This window comes from Lipophrys pholis (assembly GCF_963383615.2).
Source record: "Lipophrys pholis genome assembly, chromosome: 21".
Lineage (NCBI taxonomy): Eukaryota > Metazoa > Chordata > Actinopteri > Blenniiformes > Blenniidae > Lipophrys > Lipophrys pholis.
The window spans coordinates 4077126-4100979 of NC_137649.1; the positions used below are offsets into that span (position 1 = coordinate 4077126).

The 23854-nt window shown below is 43.6% G+C and overlaps 1 protein-coding gene across 3 annotated transcripts in view; it reads right to left on the reverse strand.

The window, feature by feature from the left end:
- Positions 1 to 6063: 6063 nt before the first annotated feature.
- The window catches only part of aig1 (androgen-induced 1 (H. sapiens)), a 29053-nt gene continuing 11262 nt past the window's right edge, over positions 6064 to 23854 (reverse strand). For all 3 annotated transcript variants that reach the window (XM_080491283.1, XM_080491285.1, XM_080491284.1), the window contains 4 exons: positions 23321 to 23422; positions 9891 to 10006; positions 7042 to 7208; positions 6064 to 6187 (listed from right to left, as the gene is read on the reverse strand). In XM_080491283.1, coding sequence (XP_080347409.1) covers positions 6168 to 6187; positions 7042 to 7208; positions 9891 to 10006; positions 23321 to 23422 — 405 coding nt within the window. In that variant the 3' untranslated portion in view covers positions 6064 to 6167. The remainder of the gene's footprint in view (positions 6188 to 7041; positions 7209 to 9890; positions 10007 to 23320; positions 23423 to 23854) is intronic.

The following is a 23854-nucleotide window of genomic DNA, read 5'->3' on the forward strand; positions in this document are numbered from 1 at the left end:
ATAAATAATCGTAGTTAACCCAGAGTCCGGTTATAACAAAAAGGAACATTGTGTTTTGCTATGTTTTTTCTTTTAGTAGTTTTTTGCGATTTAAACATTTCGACACTTTTTGTACTTTAATCAATTTCTGAGTAAACTAACATTTCACGGACACGAGGTTTACGTTAGGTTAATGTTCCCACCGGAACTCTAAACGTCAGATGCTTTTGTTTTGCTTCAGGACTGGGAGGCGCGAGCCTCCGTTCGGCTCCTCCTGCTTAACATGCAAATGAATGCAAACAAATGCGGCGCAGAATAATCCACAATGCTTTAATGTGTCACCTCAGAGTGGAGGAGTTGACGTGTTAATTAACACACACGCACGCACGCACACACACACACACACACACACACACACACACACACACACACACACACACACACACACACACACACACACACACACACACACTGTTAATAAAGCTGACAGCCAGAGAAGCGGAGGAGTCGAACACCAAAAAAGCCGAGCAACAGTGTAATAAGAGATGTCATGTAGTGAGAACAACACTGCCACAGAAAATATAATTATTGTGCTGCCAGGTGACCTCACAAGGGGGGGGGGGATGTGTGTGTGATGTCTTTATTTCTCCTCAAACAACACTTCAGTTTCACGTCTCAGAATCCTTCGACAGGTGATCGTGCTGCTATAGTGTCAAACCCTCCTGAATCAAAGGAACAGAACTGACGAACCAATGAAACTGTGACACTAAACTATTGTAATAATACTCGGTCTGTACCTAATAAAGATTTATCTGAACATTCAAGGCCTTCAAACACCGAGAACAATGGAAAACCTTTAATGTCATTATTTGTGCTGTGATTCTTTATTGGCGTCGGGACTTTTCCATGTGTATTAAAGTTAGTGTGTCATGATCTTCCTATTTGTGCTAAAACCTTTTGTTTGTTCAGACTTTCATGTTCATGTTGTTGCTTTTGTATTTGTGTCATGACTTCTGTATTTTCTATCTTAACTTGTGTATTTGATGTGACTTTTGTATTGGTAACGACTTTTGCCTTTGTCTTTTACACCTTTTTATTCATATTGTTGCGACACATTATTATATTTGTGTTGTTTTATTTGCTTCCCGGTGGGCTCACCACCTGCAGGAAGGTTCTTAATCGGTGCGATGTGATCTGGGTGACGGTGCTCAGACTGACCCGGAAACGGATAAGCAGGGAGAAGATGGATGGACGTTTTATTTGTGTCGTGAGTTTTGTATTTGTGTTGCAAATGTTTGTGTTTATGATGCGACTGAATTGTGTCGTCCCTTCTCCTGTGTTGTGGTTTCTGTTTGTCCTCTGAGCTTCATGCTTCTTTATCCATGAACGTCGCTGCTGTCTTCACGTCGGAGGTCCCGTATTCCGTATAGCTTCTGCTTTCATTTGTTGTTTCTGCATTGACTTTTACAGATTTTAAGTGAATGTATTGTGGATCTGGTGACGGTTTTAAAATAACGGACGCAGCAGTTCTATTTGTTTTGTGAGGCTCTTCTCTCAGATCCTGCTTCTGCCTGTTTCACCTCTCACGCCTGCACATCTGGACCACCGATCTCCCTTTACTCGGGTTCGTCTGAGTCATTGCAGTGAGGGACGGACACCCGGGTGTTATTCCCATCATGAGCACTAATTGTTGTTTCAAGTTGAGGTTACCATGGCGACACAGAGCTGTGAAATCAGTCAGAGCGGGGATGGCCTCAGCTGAAGCGGCTCACCCCGTCCACCCCGTCCACCGTGTGATTGGATGCCAACAGTGAAAGTGAGACCAGACATGAACTCATCAGCGGCACACTGGGATTTCTAACTGAGGTCCGTCCAACACTCACTGACTCCAATAGGAAGCAGAAGCTCCGCCCTCAGCGGTGGGTTCAAGTGAAGCAGTGAGGAAAGAAGCTCACATCAGAGCGAGTCTGGCTGTAAGTCGAGCTTCATTAACATCCGGCCAGAAGAGCTGATCTGCACTGGAAATTCCTGCAGAACACAAATTAGTACAAAGTTTGTTAAAGAAAAAAAAAAAAACTGCTTTTCTGAAACCTGTCAGGTTTAATCTAGAACAGAGAACCACAAACACAACATGCAATGATATCAGCACAACATGTGTCCTCATCTGTGGGGATTTCAACATCCACCTTTGTTGTCCGTCTGATCCACTGGTCACTGACTTTAAATGTCTTCTGTCGTCTTTTGACTGAACCCAGACTGTGGACGGACCAACACACATACCTACTAGACCTAATTATGTCTCATGGTCTTGCTGTGTCACTTTGTCAAATATCAGACTCCCATCTCAGATCATTTCCCTCTGATGTTCTTGAGGTTCTTGCTCCTCCTCCTGTTCCTACAGGATGTCTGAACAGCTTTCTGTCATCTTTTTATTCCACTTGCTCTGGGATCCTGGACACTATTGCTTCTTGTAGGTCCAACAAGTCCAGAAGAGTCTTCCTGGGTCCTCAGACAGCTGCAGACAGGCAGAGCGTCATTGGAAGGACAGACGACACGTATCACTGGAAATACTAAGAGACAGTCTGGCTCAATACCAGAGGCTAAATCCCAATACCCGCCAACTCTTCTAAACACGCTATAGTGAGACCACTACTTAAAATAAAAACACTTCTTGAGTGTTTTATCCAATTTAGTTTTTGAACAATGTCTGTTTATTTTCAAATTCTAACAAAACAATATAAAAGCAGAACCTTTACATCAACTTCTTAATAACGACCAGCCCCCGCCCCCATACGGTTACTGGACCATCTGTAAGCTTACAAGCCACATTTTAAAACACATTGACGACAAAAGGGAAAATAGAAATATTAAAAATAACGGGTACATGGTCACCAGGGTTACATATCAATGTTGGCAGCTGCCATGTTTTCTACAAAGGAGATAAATGGCTGCCAGGTAATATAGAATTTTCTGGTGGACCCCCGAATGGTATATCTATTTTTTTTCTAAATGAATTGACGCATGACTTCTCTAATCCATTGGCCGTATGCTGGAGGCCGGGTATCCTTCCGTTGAAGTAGAATAAGTCTCCTGGCCAGCAGGGAGCAAAAGGCCATCATATTTCTAGAGCGGCGAGGGAGAGGAGTGGCCCCCCGGGGCCTCAACAAACAGTGAGATCATTGGAGAAGGATCTACTGTTGTTCCACATATTAAAGAGAAGGTCTCAAAAACAGATTGCCAAAAACTATACAACTTTGGGCATAGCCAGAACCACAGCATGTCTAAAGCACATCGAGGACGAGACAATTCTTTATATTTGCTTCTGGATTTTCTTTCATTTAGATCAATTTCCCATCTGCAATGGGGAGAGTCTACACATTAATCACATTAGATGTATTTAGTAATATACACATTCTACTTATTATTTGTTTTGTGTCGACTGCACATTTGAAAAGTGTTTCTCGTCGTTTCAGGAGGACATAATGAGGCGAACAGGTTCTCAATGTAGCTCAATGGTTCGCTGTTGCTCCTGCTCCTCTTCTTCACCAGATATCAAAAGCCTCATCCGTCACTGACGGGGCAAATCTAATTGTGTCTTGATATTGGTGCAAAACAAGAAAGGTCAATGAGATCTGAAGAGCACCCAAACTGATACCAGACTTTGAGCGAAAGAATAACAACTGGATTTAAGGTGAAGGAACTGGGAACATAATAAAGGTTCTGATGAAGTAGACCCAAGTAAAGTTTTCTCCAGCACCGCCCATTCAGAGCCGTTGACATCAATGCCATCATTTCTCATCCAATATAACAAGGCTCATATATTGGCTGCCCAGTAGTAATACATAAAAGTTGGAAGTGCCATACCTCCAGTTGAGCCGTAATATATTCATGTTGATTCTTGTGGGGTTTTTTGTTTTAATGTCATATGAAGGATGATATCTGGTTGTTTAAGTCGTGAAAGACAGACTTTGCCAAGAAGACGGGGAGACACTGAAATAAATAAATGAACTTTGGGGAGTACATTCATCTTAATTGTGTTGATCCTGCCCCCGAGGGAAAGAGGTAGAGGGTCCCAGCAGTCCAGGTCTTGCTTCACATTGAATAGCAGAGGATGGTAATTAGCCTTAAATAGATCTTTGTAGTCCACTTTAGTAATGGGAATAAGTCCACTTCTATGGAGGTTTATTTTATAGCCCGGTATCTTTGCAAATTTTGAGAGTGGAGCTAATATTCCAGGAAAACTTGATAGAGGGTTTGTGATAAAAAACAATAACATGTCATCTGCATAAAGTGAGACTTTATGCTCTGAACCTGCAGGATGGATGCCCTTGATAGGAAGGAAAGCCTTTTCAGCGTAAAGTGACAGAATTATCTCAATATTGTCGGGATGGTGCAGATTAGGACTATAGACAATGTTAAATAATCTCCTAATGTTCAACAACGAAATGGGGCGATATAAACTGCAATCAAGAGGGTTTTCCCCCGTTTTAAATAGCAAAGAAATAACTGCTTGGCGCATGGCTTTGAGGTAGGGACTTTGACCCTCGGCACAATCCAGCATTTCACTGCTACGCCTGTGATTTGCGACTGTATGTTCCCAAACAGAAGAGGAGCCCTTCAATCCCTAACAGACTGCATCACAAGCATCGAGTTGTGGTTGGAGAAAAATGTTCTCCATTTGAATGAAGACCAAACAGAGTACATGTTATTTGGGGAAAATGTTTCTGTGTATTTTGATTCTTTGTCCTCAAAGCTAAAACAATCTGTGGAGAACCTCGGAGTGATTTCCGACAGCAGTTCAAAATTTGACAAACAGATGGACAGCATGGTCAGAGGGTTCGGCTTTTTACCAACTAAAGTGAAGCAAATTCTAAATGTTGAAAGGACAATTCATGCTTTTATCAGCTCATGAATTGACTATTGCAATGCACTTAATGTCGATTTGTCCCAGTCGGCCCTCAGTCGCCTCCAATTGGTGCAAATTGTCCTTTTCTTAACAAACACGTCCAGACGTCGCCCCAGTTCTCTGTTCCCTCCTCTGACTCCCAGTTTCCTTTAGGACTGATTTAAGTTTTCAAGTAATATGGTGATGTTTGATTAGACTTTACTCTATTGTTGGTTTTCTGCATTCCCGTGGGCTCACCACCTGCAGGAAGGTTCTTCAATGGTGCGATGCGATCTGGGTGACAGTGCTCAGACTGACACCCCCGCGACCCGGAAACGGATAAGCGGAAGAAAATGAATGAATGAATGGTTTTCTGCATGTTTTTACTATTGTTCTCTTTTAATCTCATTTTGTCTCATTTTACTGTCTGATTTGACCTTAAAGCACTTTGGTCACCGTGAGTGTTGTGAACGTCGTCTAACTACATTTTAATTGATTGAATGTCTTATATTTGTCTTAGAACTTTTGCATTTGTGTTGCGAGGTTTTACATCTGTGGTACAGCATTTATTTTTTTATGTTGCATCTTTTGCATTTTTTAGCAGGTTTTGCCTTTGTGTTGTGGCATTTCTGTGTGTGACAGCGTTTGCATTCATATTTCAGCTTTTACATTCACGTTGCAGCTTATGCATTCATATTACAGGTTTTGCGTCGGTGTGGCGACACTTGAATTTACATTTCAGCTTTTACCTTGGCGCCGCGGCTCAACGCCTCAGAAAATACTCCAGATCTTCACCCCATTGACCGACAGACGAAATAAATTGTTCACTCAGACTTTATTGAGATTTTACAGACCTACAGTTTCTTTCAAACAAGTAGAGCGACTCAGACAATAAACAACATTCCAACACATTGTTGACTTTCAGGTCTACAGAGTGTGGAAACTTATAAAGGAATTAATTCAAGTAACTGATAGCAGGAAAAAAAGTTCAAATCCTGTGTGTGTTTGTTCTGCATGTACATGGATTCATTTCCTATGTGTTGTGTGTGTGTGTGTCCCCCCCCCCCCCCCGCCCCCGCCCCGGTCTCCATTTGTTTTTAAATCAACAAGTTCATTCATCAACGTTTTCTTTATGCACATTAAATGATTGATGACGTGTTGGAATCTTCTGATTTTACCGGATCATTTTTCGAAATGCAGTTCAAAAGGTAGCGGCTGTTTCCCCTTCCAAAGAGCTCGTCTGGGTTTGTTCTCGCCGGGGGGACGACGTCCTCCTTTGACGACGTCCACAGTTCAGAGGAGATCACTCACCTTTGACCTTTGCTGAAACAAAAACAAAAAGCAGGGCGCCGTTTACACAACAACGTTTTGAAGTGTAGAATACAAAACGTTCGAGGCATTTTGGGCGTCCGGTTAAACCACAGCGGTGCTCAGAGCCACTGAAAACAAAACTCTTTGAAAAAAACGCTCTGTCTCAGTGGAAAACACACAACTTTGGGAAAACTCTGAAATGGGGCAAAGCGCAACTTCTTGAAAAAGGCTTCCAAGGTGAAACTTTTCCAAAAGTGCTCGGACTCAGTGTCCGTGGAAACGAGGGAAACGTTCCCGGTCTCTGTGGAGAGATGGCAAACGTGCAAGATTCCAAAAGTGAGATGAGCCTTCGAAGAGAAATCCTGAGACAGGATGAGAAACACTTCTTTCTGTTTATGGAGAACTCGTGGTAAAGAACTAACGGGTGAGCCGCTTGCTGAGCGAGGGTTCAGTTTGTTCTTCGTGGTCCCACAGTGGACCGTATGGTCAGTGGTTGTGGGAAAGACAAAAGATCTGGAGATCAAGATTAAGATTCTTCATTATTTGTTTGAATATATTTTCTTTAATTTCTTTTAAAGCTTTAATCTTAATATATATACATTTTTTTATTCCTTTGGAAAGCTTTTCTGTATTTCTTTAATTTCTTTGTAACGCACTGTGAATTGCCCTGTGTTTGAATGGTGCTCTATAAATAGACTTGCCTTGCCTTACTTTTTGAAAACACTCTGTAGACATGCACAAGTTCTAACTTTGCTGTATGTTCATACGAATGTCAGTGTACTCGCTGTTGTTGATATTTCTAGCGCATTGTTCTCTGCACGTGTGTGTGTGTGTGTGTGTGTGTGTGTGTGTGTGTGTGTGTGTACCTGTGTGTGGCTGGTCCCAGATGTAGCTGTTGAGGATTTCTCCGAGGACGTAGAAGATACTGATGACGCCCAGCATCACGCTGAAGAACATGACTCGAGCGAGCGGCGCGATGCGCTCCAGCACCGGGTACACCCACACCCCGGTCACATGGTGCACCCAACACGTCCTGAATGGGGGAGGACAAAGATTAGTCCGCCTATCCCACGTGTGGGACAAGTGTTGTGTCCCGCATCAGTTGTTTACACAACGTTCCAAGTGAAAAGTCATTGTCTTTGTGCGTTAGCTTCAGAAAAGTTTCATTTCCACTGAAACGGCAGAAACACAGAAAATGATGCAGTTACCATGTAGGGCCACTAGTGGGTGCTGTTGATGTTTTTATTAACATTAACACGGACATATGACCAAGTTGGATTGTTATTACGGTGATTGTCAAAATAAAACTACCAAGTCCAGGAGAACCTGGACTGGGAGTCACGACGCTCTGGAGGAAACGTTGTTCCGATGGTCTCTACTGAGCATGTGCACAACCACTAGTTACTACAGCCGTGGTGTGCATAAGCTTGAAGATGATGTCACATAAATGGGGCCTTAGCGTTCTACTCAGTCATTTTAAACGGGTTGACAGTCGATTCGACACAAATACACTTAAAACATACAATAGTTCTGGAATCAGGAAAAGACATCATCCAATTAGACCGGTGGTCGACCTGGGGTCCAGTAATCATGACAATTGTCCATCGACTGAGTGCACAACAGCTACAACCCCTGGCAAAAATGATGGGATCACCCGTCTTGGAGGATGTTCCTTCAGTCGTTTAATTTTGTAGAAAAAAAAGCAGATCACAGACATGCCATAAAACTAAAGTCATTTAAAATGTCAACTTTCTGGCTTTAAGAAACACTAAAAGAAATCAAGAAAAAAAAAACTGTGGTCGTCAATAACAATTCCCTTTTTTCGATCAAGCAGAGGGAAAAAATGATGGAATCACTCAATTTTGAGGAAAAAAAATGATGGAATTACCCTGTAAATTTCCATTGCCAAAACCAACACCTGCATCAGATTAAATCTGCTCATTAGTCTGCACTTATAAACGGAGCGCTCACACCTTGGAGAGCTGCTCCACCAAGTGGACCGACATGAATCATGGCTCCAACACCAGAGTGTCAGTGGAAACAAAGGAGAGGATTATCAAACTTCTTAAAGAAGGTAAATCATCACGGAATGTTGCAAAAGATGTTGGTTGTTCACGGTCAGCTGTGTCTAACATCTGGACCAAGTCCAGACAAACATGGGAAGGTTGTAAAAGGCAAAGCGAGCTGGTAGACCAAGGAAGACATCAAAACGTCAAGACAGAAAGCCGACATTAACACCTAAACAGAAATAAAGAAGGTTAAAATGGGCTCAGGCCGACTGCCTGATGAAAACACGCACATTTCTACAGTCATTGACGATACGAGGCTGCATGTCAGGTAAAGGCACTGAGGAGACGGCAGGCAGTACGGCAGTACGGCAGTACGGCAGTACGGCAGTACGGCAGTACGGCAGTACGGCAGTTTACATTGACATTTTGGACACTTTTCTTATTCCATCAATTGAAAGGATGTTTGGGGATGATGACATCATTTTTCAAGATGATAATGCATTTTGCCATAAAGCAAAAACTGTGAAAACGTTCCTTGAAGAAAGACACACAAGGTCAATGTCATGGCGTGCAAATAGTCCGGAGCTCGATCCAACTGAAACGCTGTGGTGGAAATGGAAGACAAGGGTCCATGACAAGGCTCCAACCTGCAAAGCTGATCTGGCAACAGCAATCAGAGGACGTTGGAGCCAGATTGATGAAGAGTGCAGTTTGTTAAGTCCATGTCTCAGAGACTGCAAGCTGTTATAAAACCCAGAGGTGGTGCAACAAAGTACTAGTGGTGTGTTGTAGTGTTTTCTTTGTTTTTCCATGATTCCATAATTTTTTTCCTCTGCTTGATCTAAAAAAGCAATTGTTATTGACGACCACGGTTTTTTTTCCCTTGATTTCTTTCAGTGTTTCTTAAAGCCAGAAAGTTGACATTTCAAATGACTTTAGTTTTGTGGCATGTCTGTGATCTGCTTTTTTTCTCTACAAAATAAAACGACTGAATGAACAATCCTCCAAGACGGGTGATTCCATCATTTTTTGCCAGGGGTTGCCAAGTTTTCCTCCGTTTCCATGGAGACGGAATCAGAGCGCTTTCGAAAAGTAGCCTTTTCCTCAGAGACGGACTCGGGGCATTTTCACAAAATTGCGTTCCTCCCGTTTCCACGGAGACAGAGTTGAAGCATTTTCCTAAAGTTCTTCCTCGAGAGCCGTTTTCAAATAGTTGTGTTTTCACTGGCTCTGAGCAGCGTTGTTGTATAAATGATACCCAAGACGAAACAAAAGTTCAAATTTTTGTTAATGTTCATAGTAAATTATTCTCTATGCGCATGTGTTTGGAGTTTCATTACAAAAAAAACAACAAAAAAACAGCACTCAGCCGTGGCCCAACAGGCGAACTACATCCTTTTCAAAAGGTTGCCGTGTCAACATAAAACTTTTCTGAAGCGAAAACACAAAACGACAATGTTACAACTGAAACGATGCATTTTCACTTATAATGTTGTCATGTGAACTGAACCTCTGTGATTCCTGAATAAACAAACAAACAAACAAACAAATAAATAAAACAATCTGACCTGCAGTGTGAATACACCGCAGCAGAATACAAGTCAATCTTAAAAGAAGAATATATATATATATATTCTGGATGAATACGACAAAATGTCACAGCCCCTGACCACCGACGTGTCGTTTAAAGAGGAAAGGGCAGTTACCAGAGGACGTATCCCACCCCGAAGCAGCAAACGGCCGCCAGGCCCCACGACCTGCTGGGGTAGCGGTGGTGGGTGGTCCGCATCTCGATGATGATGAAGGGAAGAACGGTGGTGTGCTGAGAGACGGCCCGGAAAAACAGAGGGAGACATTTAAGAAAGCAGCTGGGAAAGAGTGAAACAGGTTTACTGCAGATTGCTGAAGCATCTTTAGCCGATTGGTCATTGGAGGAACTGCAACCTCATTGCTCAAAGGCACTCCAGGATGGGATACATGTGTCACACTGGTGAGCGAGTCACAATTTAAACGAAGGAAAGATTTTTACCGTCTTCAGACGAGTGACAGATGATAAATACAGAGAAAATGAAACGTTCAAGGAGAGAATGCTCAGGGGAGTTTACATCAAGTACAAAAAGACAATAATTGGAGACATTTATGATAATAAATTATCACTGACTCTAAACAAAACTCGCCGTTTGGGATTTGTTATAGGAAAACTAATGCAACAATACAGATCGAAGGGACTGACAATGCAAGAACTCATAAAATCAATCTTTTTTTGGTGAAATACTGGATGAAAAAATAAACGGACCGGAGAGAGGGAAGGAACATGAGCTTCTGCTTCTTCCTCCTCCTATGAGAGAATGTTAAGTTTTCACTGTATTCATTCCGTTCAAAATCAAATCAAATCAAACCAACCAACCCTCATTACATGGATCTGATTGGTCAAAGATCAATCATGTTAAGATACTGTGATTACTTTGTTCAACAAGTTACCAAAATACAACAAATGGCAAGAAAAAAAAACCCGCTGGATAATTTTCCCTGGTTTGTTTTCTTTTCAATAATTCATTGATCTCTGCAGACGACACGTGTGTGTTCAGATCTGAGTGTAATACATCTAAACACACAAGCCTTTAATGGAGGTCGTGGTCTGTGTGGCTATTTTCTGAGACTCATCCAACCTGAGAGTCGCGACTCAAATGGGTTTACACACACACACACACACACACACACACACACACACACACACACACACACACACACACACACACACACACACACACACACACACACACACACACACACACACACACACACACACACACACACACACAGAGAACAACCCGACTTCCCAGCATGCTTTGAGCAGCCACTTGACCCAAGAAGAAGGAAGCGGCTCCCCAACTCATGTGCAGTTCACTCTGTCAACACCAGGGGGCGCTCACACACAGGCACACGATCACAAGTGACGGTCTGCCGTTTCCGTTTACCATTCCCTATATGTCTTGTGTCTTAAGTGTGTTTTAAATATGTGTTGTATTTGTTGTTTGGGGCTTTGTTAAAGAACAATTTCTCTCACTGCTTGGGGGCAGACAACAAAGTTTCTCTTATGAAGCTTCCTGCTTCCTGTGCACTGGCTGGAGCACAGCTGGAGCTCAGTGTGTGTGTGTGTGTGTGTGTGTGTGTGTGTAACCTGCAGAGCCTTCACACTCTTTCCAGTCCTATTAGATTTAGATTATAATTACAGCCCACAGTCATCCAGAGAACGCGTCTGCTGGCCTCCAGCTTTAGTTTGTTTCACTGGAGTGTCTGCACCGTATCTGTACCGATACCGAGGGAAGTCTTCTGGTGGTCGTGTGCGTGCGTTTTTTATTCCTATGTTTAATGTATGTGAAGCACTTTTGTATGACAAGTCCTGTATAAATAAAGTTTGATTTGATCTGATCTGGTGTCGGACCAGAGAGGATCTGTTGGGTTTCTCTCTGTAAAAAGCACCTAGAAATGACTGACTATATAAATAAAGTTGAATTGAACAGAGATCAGCGGCTCACTGAAGAACACAGTGAATAATTTGACACTGTGGAGGAACACTCAGGAGAAACTGTTGATTTGAGGTAAACCATCCAGGGTTCAATACTCTGTTGTGATCAGCAGAGTAAAAACTGGATCATGTTTTGGAGATTGTTTTTCTTTTATGTTTTACTGGTGATCAATCCGGTTCAGTCATTCTAAGTTCAATATGCAGCAGGCTGTCCGGAAACAAGACATGTCTACTGCAAGTTACAATGACTTGTGGTGACCAAATAAATATGTTTACTAATCTCTGTGTTGCACCGACGGAGATGACGGTCTCTTTCATTGACGATATCTCGCTCTCAGAGAGGCGGATCACAGAAGCCAAAGGTGCGTCACATTGTAATCACCCATTTGCTCGATGTTTTCAAGTGGAAACAGTAAACTTTCTTTGCTTTTCGTTGGTTTGCACGTCAATGGAGACACGAAGCCTCCGAGAACGAAACGTTCCTTTGACGGAGAAAGATGCAACTTTTCTGAAACGCTGCTCCTGTGCACCACGTTGGTAGTAACTGGTTGTTCTGCTCGTGCTCAGTAGACGGACAACAAGAACCATGTTTCCTCCACAGTGTCGTGACTCCCAGTCCACATTCTCCTGGACTTGGTGGTTTTATTTTGACAGTCACTGTAATAACAATCCAACTTGGTCGTCTGTCCATACGAATGTCAGTGTTCTCCCATTGTTAATATTTACAGCGTACTGTTCTCTGCTGCATGTGTGTGTGGTTTCACTACAAAAATACACAACAGCTCCCACTGGTGGCCCAACATGCTAACTACATCGTTTTCAGCGTTTCTGTGTCAACAGATATTTTCCAAAAGTTGCCATGTAAGCATGAAACGTGAAACTTTTAAGGTCTTAGAGCGTTCAGGTGGATGAAGGACTGACAGGAATCCTAGGAGCGTCCGTCAGCGCTTTCCCACCAACTTAAAATCCCTCAAGGTGCTTTACGTTGTTCGTCACATTGATCTGGTGACCGATACACCGATGGCACTCAATCCATCCATTCCAACAGTTTGGGGTCCAGTGTCTTGCTCAAGGGCATTTGGACAGATGGGGATCCAACCTGCAACCTTCTCGCTCTACCAACTGAGCCACATCTGCCAGTGCAGGCAGTCTGTGCTTCCCCAGGGGGCTGCAGGATCACAGGTCGATGTAAATACATCACACTGAACCCAGACCTTGAGACGGAAGCACCGCTTCAGTTAAACTGGCTCCAGCTTTGATTTAATGAAAGTCTTCTCAGCGACTCCTCAGAGTGTGAGAAACAGCACAACGCCATTGCTGGATTGGTTCGGTTTGAGGATAAAGCAACAACGCAGCATCAGCAAACAGTCGTTAACTAATCAATCGGTGCTGCAGTGCTCGCTGATTACCTTCGCTTCTGTCGGGTTTTTCTTGCCGCCTAATTAGCTGATCCCGAGGCTTTACAGCCGTTTGCAGACCTGACGGAGCTGAGAGACAGCTGGGGCAGGATTAGAACACCAGGCTGAGGATTTCAAGATAAACCATGAAAGCCTTTTTCTCCAAAAACTGTAGGAGGTGGTCGGTCAAATTAACCAAATTCATACAGACCTATCCAACAAGGCTGCCATTAAAGGTGCTCTTACCATTTATTCAGGCGCACGCTCAATCAGGTGAAAACGCATCGGTTTTTGTTTCAGAAAAGTTTAGCGTTTACACGGCAACGTTCTGAAAACGATGTCCATTTCCAACAGAAATGGCAGAAATGTTGAAAACGGTGTAGTTAGCATGTTGAGCCACTAGAAGGTGCTGTTGTTTTCATTGTAATGTAACCACAGACACATGCACCAGAGAACGTTACGCTGTGAACATTAACAATGGGAGTACACGGACCTTCGTATGGACAGCTGAACAGGTTGGATTGTTGTTACAGGCGACTCTCAGCATGTTGCTGTAAATCAGGGACGTCAAACTCATTTTAGTTCATTGGTCACATTCAGCCCAATTTCTTCTCTCGTCGGCTGGACCGGTAAAATAATGCCATCATAAAGTTTCAACTTAAACGTTTTTCTTTGTTTGTATGCAAGATGAAAATGTTGGTATTTTCACAAAAAACTAACAATTACTACAATCTCAACATCAAGCCAATTTAAATGAAACCATCAATGTTTTCTGTGAAATGTTTACAATTTTCTTGGTGTTTTGGCCGGATTGGAGCCTCTTGCAGGACGGTTTTAGCCCACGGGACGTATATTCGACACCCCTGCTGTAAACCCTATCATTAATGTAATCAAAACACATTGAAATGAAAATATAGTGAAAAGAACCTCTTCAATAAAATCTCCAAATTATGAAGCAGTGATTGGATCTGGCCCGCCCTTGAGGGCTTCACATGATGGCCAGACTTTGTCTGCTGTGACGACGTCCAAATTATATCAGAAAACCATAATGAGACACTTGGGGACAAATGGGGACTTTCGTTTCCGTCTATTCTGTGTAACTTATTTCAATATCTTTAAATCAGGGATCAGAAAGTGGCTCTGCAGCATTTCTTTACCGGGGTGTTTTGGAGACAAAGGGTTGAAAACCACCGCAGGAGGCCACTGTGTCGCAGCCTGAATTTGACCCGTCAGTTTTCAGGTTTTCCTCAGAAAGAAGGTCAAACTGAGGTATGTGCTGAACTGTCAGGACAGGAGGACGGCTTTCTCTTCTCTCCTGGGGTCTGAAATTGTAGGTTTCCCTCCTGTCATTATACTGCGCGCACACACACACACACACACACACACACACACACACACACACACACACACACACACACACACACACACACACACACACACACACACACACACACACACACACACACACACACACACACACACACACACACACACACATCCTGATGCAGCACTTTTACCCAGCATGCCTCAGAGGAATTCCAGTCCTCTGGTCACGTTTAAGTTTAGCCTCTGCCCGTAAATAAAACTCTTTATTCTCGCTATATATTTTTATTTCTAGGTCTGTTTCTCTCTATTTGAACCCCCCCTCCCCCACCCCAAGTTTGTGGTTTCATTTCAGCAGCCAGCTTTCAGCCTCTGTGGAAAATCCCCCCCATTTGACGAACAGGGATGGTTCGATTCTGTGGTCAGGAGCTAAAAACAGGACAAAGCATTTCACGCAGTGATACACAGCTTGGTCACATGGGGGGGGTGGAACACCTCCCAGTGTCTACTCACTAACAGGCACAAGCATTGGAATAAAGATATTTACTGTCGGGTAGCAGGTGACAGGAGAACCCATATACCTGTCCTCCCCTCTACAACATCTGTATCAGGACTCTGCAACCTTTCGGACCAAAAAAGCAGTTTTCAGGATTTTTCACCAAATAAAATAAAATCTGTCTGGAGCGGCAAATCAGGCCACTTATCTGGAAATAACGCAACCACACACACACACAAAACCCCTATAGATTCATGAGATGTCATAGTTACAATTTAGATATATTCTATTACATTTTTAGCCTTTGTGGCCATTTTTAAGGATTTTTCCTCTTTTTTTTAATGGATTTTGCGACGATAGAAATTTAGCTGTTTACAGCTGCCCTGCTTTGGAACGGGTTGCGGTGCCGGAGGTGGCGGCTTCAAGGGGTGAGCCGGTCTTGTGTTGGACTCAGGGGTGGGTGTCCTGTGTCCTCTGGGACCCTGATGTGCTAGGGACGTATCCTACGATGACACTGGGGTCTGGGTGGGGCCGGAGAGTGCGGGTTTACCCCTGGGCGCTCCGGTTGGGCCCGCGCCGGCACCTGAAGCCATTTCCCTTTATGGACCAACCCCTGGCTGTGCTGGTTTTCCGAGGCTGACCGCACTCGGCTGGCTCGTGGGGCTGCTGCCGAGAGCTCCTCATTCGGCCTCTAAGGTCGTGGGGTGCCTCCGGCTCTCTGGGGTCGGGATTTGGGGGTTGTGGGCGGCGGTCAGGGTGGGGGGCTGCCTCGGGGGTGGCGACCGCTGTGCCTCTGGGTCTCCAGGCTTGCGGGCGTTCTCTGCGGTCCTTCCGGTGTCTGAGCGCCGCGTCCTGTGGCTCGTGGCCTGGGGTGGTGTTGGTCTTCGGGGCTCTATCACGCCTGGCCCAGACTTGAGGACTCTTCTGGTATGGGTGAAAATCACTGGGACCCACGGACGCAGAGAATCCCTACAGGACTCACTGGGCATAGTTGGAAAACACTGGTTGTTTGCATCTCTCATCTTGGTGGAAATCTAGACCTTGTGCACTAAGCACTTAAAATAAAAATAATAAAAAATAAATAAATTTTCTTTTTTTCCTTTGCTTTTCTTTTCCTGAATAAAAGCTGTACTATCGATTTAAGGTTAACGACGACTTTAAGAATGAGGTTAAGGACGACTGTCACCGAATAGAGGATGAAACTGGTGATTTGAACATAAAATAATATTTTTAAAGGGTGCTAAATTACCCCCTGGATTTGTGTGCGTTCTGCAGGTGGTCATTAGTAAATCAGCTTCCAAATATTAGCTAGTTTTATACACACAAACTTTTAAATCCTACAATTGGTATAAGCTCTACAATGAGTAAAAACAATGGAGGCTGACATTGTTGTTATTGTCCACCGAGTTGCAAATGTACAGGAGAACCATTTACTACAGCCAAGTTGCGTTTTGAGTGACTGTGAGTGTCATTGTCGTGTAAATGGACAAACAAAACACAACAGAAGTTTTCAGTTTTCACTTGAAAACGTTTGCGTGTAAACGGGGCCATCGACTTCTCACGGGAAAACCAACTGGAGTCGTCCTGATCAGACGCCCCAAATCTTGAATATCAATGAGCGAAGACGTGTAGTGTTGGTGTACGATAATCACTTCACATTTACAGAGATTAATTACTTTTAACAGGCAGCTCTTAAACTTAATGACAATATTCTTGAGATTTAAGTATACACTCATGTTAATTCTGTAAGTACAGTAATTTTAACAAGTCATAGGAACACTACATTTGTTATGTTGACATATTTCACCAGTCACATCTAACTGGGCGGAGACTCTGATTCAGACCCAGGACCTGTTAGAGAGAAGTTGTGGGAGATTGGGATTCCTGAGCTTTTTTTTCTCTCAGATTAACACTCAATGTAGATAAAGTGCTGGAAAAGGATTAATGGGTGGATACTCAATCAAAACTAAACCATTTGACAACTCCTGCATGACATCAGATTCAATTTCAAGTATGCAGACTCATATTTTTGAGTTTCTGAAATGAATTAAAAGAGAAACGTTTGACCTGACTGGTATGAAAAACAATAAATGGTTTGGTGGCTGTTGGTTGAGAGAGTGCAGCAGCTGAAGCAGAGCGTGTTACTCAGTATTTCTACTGATGAAGCTTTTTAAATAAACTCCACTTGACCGCAAAAAGCCTCTCTTGTTGACACTTCCCTCAGTCCTTTTCCAACTTAAGGAGCTCACTATGTCAGAAAGGAACAATCCGGCTCTACTCTGGATCAAACGCCTCACTGGTTGAAGTCTGAGGCCGTTTTTCAATTCTTAGAAGGCCAGTGCGTCCTCGCATACGTCATGAGTAACTACTTGCAGGGTGTCCTCGGAAGTTGGGATCTCCTCCGCCATCTCTTGCCAAATGCATTATGGGTAATTTGTCTTCCCAAGCCTACACAGGTCAGTGTCAATGCATCTTCGATAAAGTGGGCGGAGCGAGGACACATGCGGGTATTCCATGTGTCCTCGGTGAGAAACGGCTTAAGAATTGGAACAGTACTTGGTCTCCCACTGGTGACGTTTCACAAGTACACGAGAACACAAGTATGGCCGAGTATGGGTATTGGAAAACGGCCTGAGGATTGAACTGGTGTGACCCCTGCGGGAAAACGGCAGCCGAGAACCGTCAGTTTGGCAAAAAGATGCAAACTGTAGTTGAGTTCATATTTCAAGACGGTTTAGTTTAGTTCACAAACATTGAGCCTTTTTCCTAATCCTGAGGCTTCTGTATGTTCAGCGGTGATGATTATTCTACAATTGCAGCCAAAGACTTAAAAAGATGTGATTTATAAAGTCAGTGACTTAAACCAATAGACATCAATCTGGTGTTTAGGAGTCCAATAAGTGCTACATTGAATTTACAGTTATTCTAGTGGCTTTATGAAGCTTTAAAAAGGCATTAGAAAAAAGAAAACAGCAGTTAAATACATTGGAATCGATTTCAGTGTACTTAGATTAGCAAGCTAAGCAGCTGACCTCAGCTGACCTCTCCAGACTTGTAGATCCAACATCTACTGAGTACAAGAAAGACAGGTACACTTGGAAATACTACCAAAGAAACATCTAAAACTCGTACTGAAATTTAGACCCCCGTTTCCACAAAAAGTTTTGAAAGCGCAGTAAGCATATTGGCCCACTAGTCGGTGCTGTTGTTTGTCTTTGTAATGAAACACACAAACATACGTGCAGAGAACAAATCCGTTATAAACGTTAACAATGGGAGTGCACTGTAGGACGACTAGTTGTAATAGTTGACTGCAACTAGCTTGTATCTGACGACTCGTCGGTAATTTAATCAGCATGATTTTTCTACAATTTAAAGTCTAGTAATTAACAAACAATAACTGTCAAACAATTAATCAGGTGATGTTTGTTTATAGCGTCCATGTTTGTTTTAAAGCTGATGTATATACTTCCATTGTGGAGCTGATTTACAATTGATGCCTACTGGCGGTAACAAAAGCGATTTAAAGTACTTCCTGTACGATGTCTAGTAGTGCCACAAACATTGCCTATTAGTTTACGGTGTTAACACCATGTTCTCTTTTCGCATAGGCAATTCTGCAGTTTTGTTCCTTAAACAAAGTAAATTTTCAAACTTCACCACTTAGAATGGAACTTTTTTACTTTCAGAATTAGTCAACCCTGCAGTACACGGATATTTTAGTGAACAGACGACCAAGTTGGATTGTTATTACAGTGACTGTCAAAATAAAACTACCAAGTCCCAGGAGAATATGGACTGGGAGTCATGACACGCAGGAAACATTTTTCTGATTGTCCATCTACTGAGCATGTGCAGAACAACTATTTACTGCAGTTGGGTTGTGCAGGACCAGTAGCAACGTTTCAGGCTTCCTCAAGGAGCAGGAGACCGAACTTTGTCAAAAGGTTGCGTTTCCTCGTTTCCACGGAGATGGGAGTGTTTTTAAAAAGTTCCATCCTTAGGAGCCATTTAATGAAAGTTGTATTTCCATTGGCTCCGAGCACCATTGGTATGCAAACGGCCAGCCAAATGCAACAAAAGTTTCCAGCTTGAACTTGCAAGCATTCTCACTACTGCCACCTGATGCATGGGAGTGGCATTACTTAAAACTTAAATACGGCTTCCTTAAGATCACCAGGCATGTTCGCCTTTTAATTACTCACGTTCACAAGTTTCACACGTTCAAAACGTTTAGAGAATCAAGTGACCTCCACTGTTCCCCACCAAGAGGAAGCATGACTAAAGAGTTTAACTGCCCGAGGTGGATTTCTGAAAATCTTCCATAACCTGAATATCAATTGTTTGGCGGCGGCTAGACTTTGGTCTTTGTTTACTCCTGTTTCATTGGTAAGACAGATAACAATCAGGAGAAGCTTTTGTCTGCAAGCGCTGCCGAAAAAGTAAAAATATCAGGAAACACTTCAAACACACGCAGAACGAGAATAATGCAAGCTGAGCACACAAAGTGAGGAGTGGAGGCTGACCCCAGGTGTGTGTGTGTGTGTGTGTGTGTGTGTGTGTGTGTGTGTGTGTGTGTGTGTGTGTGTGTGTAAAAGCGGTATGTAGTTGCGTGTGCGTGCACTTGCATGAGTGGGGGTGCCTGAGTGTGTGTGATATTGTGTGCGTGTGTGTTTTAGAGTGTCCTCTCATATTTGTATGCATATAACATTTTTGATGTCTCTTTTCGTGTGTGTGTGTGTGTGTGTGTGTGTGTGTGTGTGTGTGTGTGTGTGTGTGTGTGTGTGTGTGTGTGTGTGTGTGTGTGTGTGTGTTTTAAGGTGTCTCTTCTCATGCTCCATGACTTAATAGAGTGGTTGCTATGGCGGCATAGCCAAAGGCCAAAACAGCCAAAACACCACCAGTGTGTGTGTGTGTGTGTGTGTGTGTGTGTGTGTGTGTGTGTGTGTGTGTGTGTGTGTGTGTGTGTGTCCAGTCCGGGTTGTAAATATTTTGCGGTATTCCATGGTATCACTGTTGTTTGTTTACTTCGGCTGCCGTGGTAACCGTGTCACCATTCCCACTGGTGGAGGGAGGAGCCGGGTGAAGTCGGTGGAGGGAGAAAGAGGAGATGCAGGATTTTAATACAGACGTGGAACTCAACTACTCTCAAATTCGTTGAAAACAAAGTGACACTTGAGCCGCTGAAGATGGAAGTTGGACGGGTGCAGCAGTGGGTAGGCCGGTCCATGTGGGCTCCTCTGGGTGTAGTCTGCATGTTCTCCTCCAACCATTCAAGGACCTGCATACTTGGATATTTGGACTCAGGATTGGTCAAAGGTGTGGATATAGAAAAATACTAAAAATCTAGACTGAGGCCCCGTTTACACGACAATGTTTTCTGGGGCAAAGGGTAAACTGGTGTTGTGCTTTGGGGGTCCGTTCACATGACATCGATGGTTGGAGCTACTGAAAAGGCCACTTTTTGAAAACTGCTACCAGGGTCGAACTTTTCGACAACGCTCTGACTCGACCTCCGTTGAAAACGCCACTACTGTGGACGCGCCCCACAACTGCAGTAACTAATTGTTCTGCACATGCTCAGTAGACACGACTCACCCTGAGACCACAACAGATCCAGAGGGAGTGTGTGTCTCAGTACGGAACATCGAGCTTTTTATAGCGCGGTGAAGTTGCTTGAATCACTTTCAGTGGACGCAGCATGTGACTTTCCCTGCATCACCACAATCAAAAACCAGGATGGGAATCTCATCTTATCAGGTCAACTACATGAACGCTACAGTGAAGGATGGGGGTATGTGTTCTCCTGGGAGTTTCTCAAAATGAACGCATGTCATTAAAAAGCTGTAAGTTCCAGTCAACGTCTTGTATTTCTCTGTGTTCTGTGTGATAATCGAGATCCAGTTGATCTGTCAACACAGTCCCGCTCGAGACACGTCTACAAACATAAACTGCACAGTTCCTGGTAACAGTTAATACATGAATGATATCCAGTAATTCATTATTTGTCGTTGTCCTCGATAGTACTGCATGTGGCCTGATGGCCTGACAATAACCTAGTCTACTGCAATAACAGATTTTCAGCCCGAGATGGGAGATGCTCTTTTAACTTCGGTTGCACGCTGGCTGCGTTAACGCGACTTGTTGATGTGAGGAACAGAAGAGACGCTAAGTGGAACTTTGCATCACATGCACGACGTGCAGGACATACGCGGAGTAGAAACCAAGAGAAACGCCACGAATCACGCACACGTTTTAGCAGAAGGTCAATAAAAACGGGCTCCTGGCAGAGTAATGCTCCCTTCATTGCTTCCACCCAGTATAAATAACATGATTTTAGGGGGTGGGGTCCCCGTTTGGTTACTAAGAGAACAAAACAAATCCAAACTCTTTGGTTTTGCTAGATACATATTTAACTGAAGTTATGGCCTGTCGGTCCACTTCGAGTTACTGCCAACGTCAAGTCCTCATGAGTGGAGCTAAATCAGACTAATTGTGTTTGTCTGTGCCGCTGAATGTGTGTGTATGCAGGTGTGTGTGTGTGTGTGTGTGTGTGTGTGTGTGTGCTCTTTTTGTTAAAAGTCAAGCACACACATACATGGAGAGCGAGGTTTCTCCTAGCAACGGAGGATTATAGTCACACAAACACACAGGCACGCAAACACACACACACGCACACACATAAACACGCACACACATAAACACGCACACACACAAACACGCACACAAAACACAAACACGCACGCACACACAAACACGCACGCACACACAAACACGCACGCACACACACACACAGCTTTTGTTATTAAAGCCCTACTGGCCGTGGATCAGCTGTTTGTTCGCATCTGGTGAATCATTGTCAGGTTTGGTTCACACACACACACACACACACACACACACACACACACACACACACACACACACACACACACACACACACACACACACACACACACACACACACACACACACACACACACACACACACACACACACACACACACACACACACACACACACACACACACACACACACACACACACACACACGTTATATGCATAAAGCTGTTTCCATGCTTTACGGGGACATCACATTGATTTGCATTCATTTTCAGACTCTGAATTCAGTCATAACTACCGATTACAGAACCGTTACCATAGTGACGTTAGTCGGCGTGGATCTGTTTGCAATCAGGTCACACCAGTACAGATGAACAGGAAGAACAAGAACACACAAAGACGGCACACACGCTTCATGTCTTCCAGCCCAGAGAGCATTATGGGAACAACCCCGGCAGCCGCCAGCTCACCTCTGACTGCGCTGAGGATCAGGTTGTAGCAGGAGGAAGTTTCACCCTGAGGTGTTTGCATGTTTCAGACAGGCTGCTGGAACATTTCCCGATTATCTCACTGGCCAGCGTTATCAGCCTGAAGTCGCCGCGCGGCGTTGTCAAAACATCTGATTAAACTTGCTTCCACTAGATGGCTGATCAAAGCGGCTCCATTCAAAAATTCACTGCTGATAAGATTTTCATCAAGATTCTGGAGTTTAGGATCCACTGAAATTAGCGGTCATACAAAAAGAACACGAGGCTCTAAGACCCAGTTTACACGGCAACGTTTTCAATTAAAAACACAACTCTCATTGCATTTTGGGTGTCCGCTTACATGACGGTGCTCGAAGCCACTGAAAACACAACTTTTTGAAAAAGGTGCACTTTGGAAGGTGGATCTTTTTGAAAATGCTTTGACTTCGTCGCCGCGGGAACAGGGAGAACGCAACTTTTCAAAAATCCTCCGCCTCCCTGGAAATGGGGGAAAATTGCAACTTTTTAAAAACAATCCAAGTGTGTCTTTGTGGGAACGGAGGAAAACGCAACCGATTGAAAAACGGTCCGAGTCCGTCTCCGTAGAAACGGGGGTGAAACGCAACTTTTCAAAAGGCTTCGGGAAAATGCTACTTTTCTGAATCGTGTCGTTTTGTTCTCTGCACGCATGTGAGTGTGTGTGTGTGTGTGGTTCAATTACAAAAAGAAACAATAGTGGCAACTTGTGTCCCGGCATGCAAACTACATAGTTTTCAAAATGTTGTCGTGAAAACGCAAAACTTTTCTGAACCGAAATGTTGCCGTGTGAACGGGGCCAAACCGTTTATCTCACAGTTGATTGGGAAATGTTTCCTCATTGTGCTTCTACTCCAAAGAAACACAAACATATACCCAACATATTACACTCAATAACACACATCCAAGGTTAAAGTATACACAGGCTGTCTGGCTATTTTAAGTTTGAATCCCCAGAAGGACAATGCAACGGAACCAAAATCTGTGCCGCTCTTTAAAAAGACATTTTACCCATAAAGAAATGAATGAAAGCATGGCTGTGACTCACCATGCCGTGGTTGAGCCACTGAGGAATGAAGTTGTCAAGTAGTTTGGGGTACACCAGCTCTCTGTCGTACAGGTAGAGGGACCAGAAGGTGAACACCACAAACTGAGGAGAGAACAGAAGACACAGGTTCAGACGACACACAGCAAAACACACAAACGCAGCCATCCAATCATGCTTTGTCTTCCTGTGATGTTCAGTAAAACTGACGCCGTCCCGCAGATTTAAAGTTCACATGGTTTACTATTTTCTTGAACTATGGTGCCAAAGTTAGAGGCAAATTTTTTTTACTTATCAACCATGTAAACCATCAGGAGGCGTCTAATTATTGCTGTAGAGTTGATGTCAGTGAGAATCAGCCTAAACATCAGTGAGACGCTGCCCCCCCCCTCCTCCCCAAGCCCGAATCTGAACAACAGGGAGCTTTTCATGAGTTTACAGCACAAGTGTCAAACACATTGTAGTTCCGGGGCCACATTCAGCATAATTTCTTCTTTGGTGGGCCAGACTGGTAAAATAGAGCCATAATAACATTCA